Source organism: Salvelinus alpinus, chromosome 3 (genome assembly GCF_045679555.1).
Source record: "Salvelinus alpinus chromosome 3, SLU_Salpinus.1, whole genome shotgun sequence".
Lineage (NCBI taxonomy): Eukaryota > Metazoa > Chordata > Actinopteri > Salmoniformes > Salmonidae > Salvelinus > Salvelinus alpinus.
This window is the reverse complement of record NC_092088.1, coordinates 103,934,769-103,946,970: the sequence shown is the minus strand read 5'-3', so window position 1 is coordinate 103,946,970 and position 12,202 is coordinate 103,934,769. Positions and strand designations below refer to the sequence as shown.

Here is a 12,202-nt window from a genome sequence, read left to right as displayed (position 1 = left end):
CTTGTGGATTACCAACAGCTACAGATGTACTGTCTTAATTTGATCATTCTATTGTCGCAGAGAATTTTCCTGCTTGGCAGAAAATGCAAACTTGTAGTGTATTAAAGATTTAACAAAGCTTCTAAAGTTTGTAATTTCCACTTTAAACTGTAAGACTTGAAAAATGTATCAACCCCTACAAAAATATCCATTAATTATTAACCACATAATAATTCCTATTTCCTGTTGCTGCAGGATTTTTCTCCTGGCTTGGTTTATACAGTCGTTATAGTTCGGTTTATATAGTCATTATAACTCGGTTTATATAGTCATTATCTCTTTGGTATGTTTTGGTATGAGCCAACCCTGCTCTGGTATGGGCTAACCCTGATCTGCTCAGCAGTGTCAAGGCTAACCCTGTTCTGCTCAGCAATGTGAAGGCTAACCCTGTTCTGGTATGGGCTAACCCTGATCTGCTCAGCAGTGTCAAGGCTAACCCTGTTCTGGTATAGGCTAACCCTGCTCTGGTATGGGCTAACCCTGTTCTGCTCAGCAGTGTCAAGGCTAACCCTGCTCTGGTATAGGCTAACCCTGTTCTGCTCAGCAGTGTGAAGGCCAACCCTGCTCTGGTATGGGCTAACCGTGGGCTAACCCTGAGTGAATTCCTATGTAGTAAACAGGGCAGTTGGGTTAGTGTGGTGGTTGGCGGCTGCATCTCCCATCATGCACTTCAGCCCAGGTCTTGGACCAGACTAGCCTGAGTGCCAGTCTATTTGTGTCATCATACCATGACAATGAGTGACAAGGAGTTGGCCTGATGGCACAACCAGACTGGCACTCAGCCAGTCCTAGACCAGCATGCATCAGGCCACACCACACAGAGACCTTGTTGAGCTTGGCATAGTCGATGAGGTCAGGACGGTGTCTGTGTATCAGGGCACACAACGCAAGGCCGTCCTTCCAGCTTCACAGCCAACCAGGGGGAGAGAATCACATCGTCACAGTGGGTCGCCACGTCAACAGCCAACCAGGGGGAGAGAATCACATCGTCACAGTGGGTCGCCACGTCAACAGCCAACCAGGGGGAGAGAATCACATCGTCACAGTGGGTCGCCACGTCAACAGCCAATTAAAATGCCTTTATCTAACAGTCTTCTAAGGTCAAGGGCCAATTAAATTTGACTTCCTATAAAAGCTTTGTGTTCATTGGTTCTCAGTCTGATAGGTGCAGGTGTGGTGATACTGATGATACTTTGTTGCCACAAATGGTTTGTTTACACGGCAGGTTAGGATAATTAACATAGCAGGTTAGGATAATTAACATAGCAGATTAGGATAATTAACATAGCAGGTTAGGAGGATGAGGTTAAGGTTAGGATAATTAACATTGCAGGTAAGGATAATTAACATAGCAGGTTAGAATAAATAACATGGCAGGTAAGGATAATTAACATGGCAGGTTAGGATAATTAACATAGCAGATTAGGATAATTAACATAGCAGGTTAGGAGGATGAGGTTAAGGTTAGGATAATTAACATGGCAGGTAAGGATAATTAACATAGCAGGTAAGGATAATTAACATGGCAGGTTAGGATAATTAACATGGCAGGTTAGGATAATTAACATGGCAGGTTAGGATAATTAACATAGCAGGTTAGGATAATTAACATATCAGGTTAGAATAAATAACATGGCAGGTTGGGATAATTAACATAACAGGTTAGGATAATTAACATGGCAGGTTAGGATAATTAACATAACAGGTTAGGATAATTAACATGGCAGGTTAGGATAATTAACATAACAGGTTAGGATAATTAACATGGCAGGTTAGGATAATTAACATGGCAGGTTAGGATAATTAACATAGCAGGTTAGGATAATTAACATGGCAGGTTAGGATAATTAACATGGCAGGTTAGGATAATTAACATGGCAGGTTAGGATAATTAACATGGCAGGTTAGGATAATTAACATGGCAGGTTAGGATAATTAACATAGCAGGTTAGGATAATTAACATGGCAGGTTAGGATAATTAACATAGCAGGTTAGGATAATTAACATAGCAGGTAAGGATAATTAACATAGCAGGTTAGGATAATTAACATGGCAGGTTAGGATAATTAACATAGCAGGTTAGGATAATTAACATAGCAGGTTAGGATAATTAACATGGCAGGTTAGGATAATTAACATAGCAGGTTAGGATAATTAACATGGCAGGTTAGGATAATTAACATAGCAGGTTAGGATAATTAACATAGCAGGTTAGGATAATTAACATGGCAGGTTAGGATAATTAACATAGCAGGTTAGGATAATTAACATGGCAGGTTAGGATAATTAACATGGCAGGTTAGGACATAGCAGGTTAGGATAATTAACATAGCAGGTTAGGATAATTCACATAGCAGGTTAGGATAATTAACATAACAGGTTAGGATAATTAACATAGCAGGTTAGGATAATTAACATAGCATGTTAGGATAATTAACATAGCAGGTTAGGATAATTAACATGGCAGGTTAGGATAATTAACATGGCAGGTTAGGACATAGCAGGTTAGGATAATTAACATAGCAGGTTAGGATAATTAACATAGCAGGTAAGGATAATTCACATAGCAGGTTAGGATAATTAACATAACAGGTTAGGATAATTAACATAGCAGGTTAGGATAATTAACATAGCATGTTAGGATAATTAACATAGCAGGTTAGGATAATTAACATGGCAGGTTGGGATAATTAACATAACAGGTTAGGATAATTAACATGGCAGGTTAGGATAATTAACATAGCAGGTTAGGATAATTAACATAACAGGTTAGTATAATAAACATGGCAGGTTGGGATAATTAACATAACAGGTTAGGATAATTAACGTGGCAGGTTAGGATAATTAACATAGCATGGTAGGATAATTAACATAGCAGATTAGGATAATTAACATAGCAGGTTAGTATAATAAACATGGCAGGTTAGGATAATTAACATAGCAGGTTAGTATAATTAACATAGCAGGTTAGTATAATTAACATAGCAGGTTAGGTGATTTAAGATAGCAGGTTAGGACAATTAACATGGCTGGTTAGGATAATGAGGTTAAGGTTAGGAGGATGAGGTTAAGGTTAGGATAATTAACATAACAGGTTAGGATAATTAACATAGCAGGTTAGTATAATAAACATGGCAGGTTAGGATAATTAACATAGCAGGTTAGTATAATTAACATAGCAGGTTAGTATAATTAACATAGCAGGTTAGGTGATTTAAGATAGCAGGTTAGGACAATTAACATGGCTGGTTAGGATAATGAGGTTAAGGTTAGGAGGATGAGGTTAAGGTTAGGATAATTAACATAACAGGTTAGGATAATTAACATAGCAGGTTAGGATAATTAACATAGCAGGTTAGGATAATTAACACAGCAGGTTAGGATAATTAACATAGCAGATTATGATAATTAACATAGCAGGTTAGGATAATTAACATAGCAGGTTAGGATAATTAACACAGCAGGTTAGGTGATTTAAGATAGCAGGTAAGGAGAATGAGGTTAAGGTTAGGAGAATGAGGTTAAGGTTAGGAGAATGAGGTTAAGGTTAGGAAAAGGGTTAGCTACAACGCTACAGTTGTCAACAGCTGTTGTTCCCGACGCGACCACTAGTTGGCGCTGTAGGCCTACTCCATCTAGCCACAACCGGTAGAAAGGTAAACAAACCATGTCTGGTGACAAATCATCAGTAAAGAGTACAACCCTTTATAGTAGACTGCTCTGTCCAATCAAATGGATGGGTGTGCTTCTCCAGACTGACATCCTTGCACTGTGATTGGTCCAATCAAATGGATGGTTGTGCTTCTCCAGACTGACATCCATGCACTGTGATTGGTCCAATCAAATGGATGGGTGTGCTTCTCCAGACTGACATCAAGGCACTTTGATTGGTCCAATCAAATGGATGGGTGTGCTTCTCCAGACTGACATCAAGGCACTTTGATTGGTCCAATCAAATGGATGGGTGTGGTTCTCCAGACTGACATCAAGGCACTTTGATTGGTCCAATCAAATGGATGGGTGTGCTTCTCCAGACTGACATCCATGCACTGTGATTGGTCCAATCAAATGGATGGGTGTGCTTCTCCAGACTGACATCAAGGCACTTTGATTGGTCCAATCAAATGGATGGGTGTGCTTCTCCAGACTGACATCAAGGCACTTTGATTGGTCCAATCAAATGGATGGGTGTGCTTCTCCAGACTGACATCAAGGCGCTGTGATTGGTCCGGGAAGAGGCTTCTACCCAGCAGTTAAAGGCCCAGTGCAGCCGTTTTTATATCAATATCAAATCTTTTCTGGGTAACAATTAAGAACCTTACTGTACTAGTTTTCCATTGAAATGGACAAAATATACATTTTTTGTTGTTGCAAAAAAAAAATATTCTCAAGCAGATTTTGTCTAGGACTCTCTGTGAATGGTCTGAGTGAGGAGGAGGAAAACTGGAAACTAGCTGTTATTGGTAGATAGGTTTGGAACTCTCTTTCTAATTGGTCTGTTAAACCAATTTACCGCCTGGTGATGTCACCAGGCAAGCCGAGACTCCCGCCCATGTAAAACCTGCTGATGAGAAGGTTCTGTGTAGATTGTACTTTCAACCAATCAACTAGCAGGAAATAATACTGATCAAATGTTTTCACACTTTTACAGTGTTAGTTTCATCAGCTGTTGTACAATATGATACAAAACACAGGGGGGGAAAAACTACATTTTGACTGCATTGGGCCTTTATCAGATTTAATCACAACCAACGAATGGCAAAGCAGAGTCTTTTTAAAGACCTGATCTTAAATGGGGAAACGTAAGCATTTATTGGACTGGCTGGACTGCTGATTAACATTGAATTAACACGCATCTCTCTCTCCTCCTCTTTCCCTCTTTCCCTCTTTCCCTCCCTCTCTCTCCTCCTCTTTCCCTCTTTCCCTCTTTCCCTCCCTCTCTCTTTCTCCTTTTCCTCCTATTTCCCTCCCTCTCTCTATCTCCTCCTCTTTCCCTCCCTCTCTCTATCTCCTCCTCTTTCCCTCCCTCTCTCTATCTCCTCCTCTTTCCCTCCCTCTCTCTATCTCCTCCTCTTTCCCTCCCTCTCTCTATCTCCTCCTCTTTCCCTCCCTCTTTCTCTCTCCTCCTCTTTCCCTCCCTCTTTCTCTCTCCTCCTCTTTCCCTACCTCTCTCTATCTCCTCCTCTTTCCCTCCCTCTTTCTCTCTCCTCCTCTTTCCCTCCCTCTCTCTATCTCCTCCTCTTTCCCTCCCTCTTTCTCTCTCCTCCTCTTTCCCTCCCTCTCTCTATCTCCTCCTCTTTCCCTCCCTCTCTCTATCTCCTCCTCTTTCCCTCCCTCTCTCTATCTCCTCTCTTTCCCTCCCTCTTTCTCTCTCCTCCTCTTTCCCTCCCTCTCCCCCCCCCTTCTTTCCCTCTTTCCCTCTTTCCCTCCCTCTCTCTCTGTCCGTTTCCTCCTCTTTCCCTCCCTCTCTCTATCTCCTCCTCTTTCCCTCCCTCTCTCTATCTCCTCCTCTTTCCCTCCCTCTCTCTATCTCCTCCTCTTTCCCTCCCTCTTTCTCTCTCCTCCTCTTTCCCTCCCTCTATCTCCTCCTCTTTCCCTCCCTCTTTCTCTCTCCTCCTCTTTCCCTCCCTCTCTCTATCTCCTCCTCTTTCCCTCCCTCTTTCTCTCTCCTCCTCTTTCCCTCCCTCTCTCTATCTCCTCCTCTTTCCCTCCCTCTTTCTCTCTCCTCCTCTTTCCCTCCCTCTCTCTTTCTCCTTTTCCTCCTCTTTCCCTCCCTCTCTCTATCTCCTCCTCTTTCCCTCCCTCTCTCTCTCTCCTCCTCTTTCCCTCCCTCCTTTTCCCCTCTCTCTCTCTCTCTCTCTCTCTTTGCAGGCAGAGAAGGGGAATGTACATGTCTGAAGGATTAAAAACACATCACTGACAAAATGTTGATTCCTTTACTTTGCATTCAGAAATGTATTTTTAAACCCTTTTTATAAAATATTAAAAACACAGACACAAATAGACAACCATTTACAAGGCTGTGATGGGTCTTGAATCTCACTCAGTAAATGGACTCACTTGACATGGAAGTTCTGGATATTGACATTCCTGTAGGGGGCAGTCTTTCTCTGGCACCATAGAAGAAGACCCTCCTTAGCAGAGGTTTCTACAGGAGAGAACATTGTGTTGTTTATTGTGTGACAACCGTAGAGTCCTGGCTCTATCAAACACTCTGAAGATCCATGTTATGTGCTGTAAGCTGTTATTCTACGACAGCCACATTCATTACGGGACGGTTTCCCAGACACAGACTAGTCCAGGACTAAGATGCACTTTTAATGGAGAATCTCACATTGATGCTTTTTGGTCCAAGACTAGTCTGAAATCTGGGTGCAGGAAACTGGCCTGATGTGTTCTAATGTCTAATTCATGAAACTGGCCTGATGTGTTCTAATGTCTAATTCATGAAACTGGCCTGATGTGTTCTAATGTCTAATTCATGAAACTGGCCTGATGTGTTCTAATGTCTAATTCATGAAACTGGCCTGATGTGTTCTAATGTCTAATTCATGAAACTGGCCTGATGTGTTCTAATGTCTAATTCAGGAAACTGGCCTGATGTGTTCTAATGTCTAATTCATGAAACTGGCCTGATGTGTTCTAATGTCTAATTCATGAAACTGGCCTGATGTGTTCTAATGTCTAATTGATGAAAATGGCCTGATGTGTTCTAATGTCTAATTCATGAAAATGGCCTGATGTGTTCTAATGTCTAATTCATGAAACTGGCCTGATGTGTTCTAATGTCTAATTCATGAAACTGGCCTGATGTGTTCTAATGTCTAATTCATGAAACTGGCCTGATGTGTTCTAATGTCTAATTCATGAAACTGGCCTGATGTGTTCTAATGTCTAATTCATGAAAATGGCCTGATGTGTTCTAATATCTAATTAATGAAACTGGCCTGATGTGTTCTAATGTCTAATTCAGGAAACTGGCCTGATGTGTTCTAATGTCTAATTCAGGAAACTGGCCTGATGTGTTCTAATATCTAATTCATGAAACTGGCCTGATGTGTTCTAATGTCTAATTCAGGAAACTGGCCTGATGTGTTCTAATATCTAATTCATGAAACTGGCCTGATGTGTTCTAATGTCTAATTAATGAATAGCACATACAGTCCAATAGGACCTGGTGTTAGAGGTTTTCCTCCCATATAACTACCTGACTATATTAACTAACCTTCCATGGAGATAACATACTATACATACCACTATAACTACATGACTGTATTAACTAACCTTCCATGGAGATAACATACTATACACTATAACTACCTGACTGTATTAACTAACCTTCCATGGAGATAACATACTATACACTATAACTACATGACTATATTAACTAACCTTCCATGGAGATAACATACTATACACTATAACTACATGACTATATTAACTAACCTTCCATGGAGATAACATACTATACATACCACTATAACTACATGACTATATTAACTAACCTTCCATGGAGATAACATACTATACACTATAACTACCTGACTGTATTAACTAACCTTCCATGGAGATAACATACTATACACTATAACTACATGACTATATTAACTAACCTTCCATGGAGATAACATACTATACATACCACTATAACTACATGACTATATTAACTAACCTTCCATGGAGATAACATACTATACACTATAACTACATGGCTATATTAACTAACCTTCCATGGAGATAACATACTATACATACCACTATAACTACATGGCTATATTAACTAACCTTCCATGGAGATAACATACTATACACTATAACTACATGACTGTATTAACTAACCTTCCATGGAGATAACATACTATACATACCACTATAACTACATGGCTATATTAACTAACCTTCCATGGAGATAACATACTATACACTATAACTACCTGACTGTATTAACTAACCTTCCATGGAGATAACATACTATACACTATAACTACATGACTATATTAACTAACCTTCCATGGAGATAACATACTATACACTATAACTACCTGACTGTATTAACTAACCTTCCATGGAGATAACATACTATACACTATAACTACATGACTATATTAACTAACCTTCCATGGAGATAACATACTATACACTATAACTACCTGACTGTATTAACTAACCTTCCATGGAGATAACATACTATACATACCACTATAACTACATGACTGTATTAACTAACCTTCCATGGAGATAACATACTATACACTATAACTACATGACTATATTAACTAACCTTCCATGGAGATAACACACTATACACTATAACTACATGACTATATTAACTAACCTTCCATGGAGATAACATACTATACACTATAACTACATGACTATATTAACTAACCTTCCATGGAGATAACATACTATACACTATAACTACATGACTATATTAACTAACCTTCCATGGAGATAACATACTATACATACCACTATAACTACATGGCTATATTAACTAACCTTCCATGGAGATAACATACTATACACTATAACTACCTGACTGTATTAACTAACCTTCCATGGAGATAACATACTATACACTATAACTACATGACTGTATTAACTAACCTTCCATGGAGATAACATACTATACATACCACTATAACTACATGGCTATATTAACTAACCTTCCATGGAGATAACATACTATACACTATAACTACCTGACTGTATTAACTAACCTTCCATGGAGATAACATACTATACACTATAACTACATGACTATATTAACTAACCTTCCATGGAGATAACATACTATACATAATACTATAATTACATGACTATATTAACTAACCTTCCATGGAGATAACATACTATACACTATAACTACCTGACTGTATTAACTAACCTTCCATGGAGATAACATACTATACACTATAACTACATGACTATATTAACTAACCTTCCATGGAGATAACATACTATACACTATAACTACATGACTATATTAACTAACCTTCCATGGAGATAACATACTATACACTATAACTACCTGACTATATTAACTAACCTTCCATGGAGATAACATACTATACACTATAACTACATGACTATATTAACTAACCTTCCACTGAGATGTCTTGGATGGCGAATCGCAGGATGATGGTCCAGATCATTCCCAGAGTCATCTTAATGTTTCCATCCACAATCTCTGCAGGAGAAACAGGTCAGTAATGCAGTAGTCGTGGATGTTTCCATCCACAATCTCTGCAGGAGAAACAGGTCAGTAATGCAGTAGTCATGGATGTTTCCATCCACAATCTCTGCAGGAGAAACAGGTCAGTAATACAGTAGTCATGGAGAAGTCCTGGTCTTTATCAACCAGGTCCGTGTGTTTTCTATTCCTCCATTAAGTTTGTCTTATTGGATGGTCTCTATAATATACTGTAATACAAATTACAAGCAATATTAAATGTCACACAGAATACATAAATAAATGCTATAGCATTCTATGGTATAAATACTACAGTATTCTATGGTATAAATACTATAGTATTCGCTGTAGTGGTTCTGTGGACTAAAGTCCACAAAAACCCTGCAGTGAATACTATAGTATTTACTGTAGTATTCAGTAATACTTACAGTTACCATAGTATAAAAAAAAAAGAAAACTGTAGTATACAGTATAGTAATTACTGCTGTGTTTTGGCAGATACTGTAGATGTCGATGCTCTCCCCGTTCTGTTTGTACTCCAGTTTTTTTGTGGACTGTAGTAGAACTATAATATACCTTCAGCTGTGGTAAATAGAACTATAATATACCTTCAGTTGTGGTGAAATAGAACTATAATATACCTTCAGCTGTGGTGAAATAGAACTATAATATACCTTCAGCTGTGGTGAAATAGAACTATAATATACCTTCAGCTGTGGTGAAATAGAACTATAATACACCTTCAGCTGTGGTGTAATAGAACTATAATATACCTTCAGCTGTGGTGAAATAGAACTATAATATACCTTCAGCTGTGGTGAAATAGAACTATAATATACCTTCAGCTGTGGTGAAATAGAACTATAATATACCTTCAGCTGTGGTGTAATAGAACTATAATATACCTTCAGCTGTGGTGAAATAGAACTATAATATACCTTCAGCTGTGGTGAAATAGAACTATAATATACCTTCAGCTGTGGTGAAATAGAACTATAATATACCTTCAGCTGTGGTGAAATAGAACTATAATATACCTTCAGCTGTGGTGAAATAGAACTATAATATACCTTCAGCTGTGGTAAATAGAACTATAATATACCTTCAGCTGTGGTGTAATAGAACTATAATATACCTTCAGCTGTGGTGTAATAGAACTATAATATACCTTCAGCTGTGGTGAAAAAGAACTATAATATACCTTCAGCTGTGGTAAATAGAACTATAATATACCTTCAGCTGTGGTAAATAGAACTATAATATACCTTCAGCTGTGGTGAAATAGAACTATAATATACCTTCAGCTGTGGTAAATAGAACTATAATATACCTTCAGCTGTGGTAAATAGAACTATAATATACCTTCAGCTGTGGTGAAATAGAACTATAATATACCTTCAGCTGTGGTGAAATAGAACTATAATATACCTTCAGCTGTGGTGTAATAGAACTATAATATACCTTCAGCTGTGGTGTAATAGAACTATAATATACCTTCAGCTGTGGTGAAAAAGAACTATAATATACCTTCAGCTGTGGTGAAAAAGAACTATAATATACCTTCAGCTGTGGTGAAATAGAACTATAATATACCTTCAGCTGTGGTGAAATAGAACTATAATATACCTTCAGCTGTGGTGAAATAGAACTATAATATACCTTCAGCTGTGGTGAAATAGAACTATAATATACCTTCAGCTGTGGTGAAATAGAACTATAATATACCTTCAGCTGTGGTGAAATAGAACTATAATATACCTTTAGCTGTGGTGAAATAGAACTATAATATACCTTCAGCTGTTGTGAAATAGAACTATAATATACCTTCAGCTGTGGTGAAATAGAACTATAATATACCTTCAGCTGTGGTGAAATAGAACTATAATATACCTTCAGCTGTGGTGAAATAGAACTATAATATACCTTCAGCTGTTGTGAAATAGAACTATAATATACCTTCAGCTGTGGTGTAATAGAACTATACTATACCTTCAGCTGTGGTGAAATAGAACTATAATATACCTTCAGCTGTGGTGAAATAGAACTATAATATACCTTCAGCTGTGGTGAAATAGAACTATAATATACCTTCAGCTGTTGTGAAATAGAACTATAATATACCTTCAGCTGTGGTGAAATAGAACTATAATATACCTTCAGCTGTGGTGAAATAGAACTATAATATACCTTCAGCTGTGGTGAAATAGAACTATAATATACCTTCAGCTGTGGTGAAATAGAACTATAATATACCTTCAGCTGTGGTGGAATAGAACTATAATATACCTTCAGCTGTGGTGAAATAGAACTATAATATACCTTCAGCTGTGGTGAAATAGAACTATAATATACCTTCAGCTGTGGTGAAATAGAACTATAATATACCTTCAGCTGTGGTGGAATAGAACTATAATATACCTTCAGCTGTGGTGAAATAGAACTATAATATACCTTCAGCTGTGGTGAAATAGAACTATAATATACCTTCAGCTGTGGTGAAATAGAATTATAATATACCTTCAGCTGTGGTGAAATAGAACTATAATACACCTTCAGCTGTGGTGTAATAGAACTATAATATACCTTCAGCTGTGGTGAAATAGAACTATAATATACCTTCAGCTGTGGTGAAATAGAACTATAATATACCTTCAGCTGTGGTGAAATAGAACTATAATATACCTTCAGCTGTGGTGAAATAGAACTATAATATACCTTCAGCTGTGGTGGAATAGAACTATAATATACCTTCAGCTGTGGTGAAATAGAACTATAATATACCTTCAGCTGTGGTGAAATAGAACTATAATATACCTTCAGCTGTGGTGAAATAGAACTATAATATACCTTCAGCTGTGGTGGAATAGAACTATAATATACCTTCAGCTGTGGTGAAATAGAACTATAATATACCTTCAGCTGTGGTGAAATAGAACTATAATATACCTTCAGCTGTGGTGAAATAG

At 37.9% G+C, this 12,202-nt stretch overlaps 1 protein-coding gene across 3 annotated transcripts in view; it reads right to left on the bottom strand.

The window, feature by feature from the left end:
• The window catches only part of LOC139571651 (alpha-actinin-2-like), a 107,960-nt gene that overhangs the window by 75,612 nt on the left and 20,146 nt on the right, over positions 1-12,202 (bottom strand). For all 3 annotated transcript variants that reach the window (XM_071394715.1, XM_071394713.1, XM_071394714.1), the window contains exons 4-6: positions 9,147-9,233; positions 6,101-6,188; positions 865-943 (exon numbers count right to left, since the gene is read on the bottom strand). In XM_071394715.1, coding sequence (XP_071250816.1) covers positions 865-943; positions 6,101-6,188; positions 9,147-9,233 — 254 coding nt within the window. The remainder of the gene's footprint in view (positions 1-864; positions 944-6,100; positions 6,189-9,146; positions 9,234-12,202) is intronic.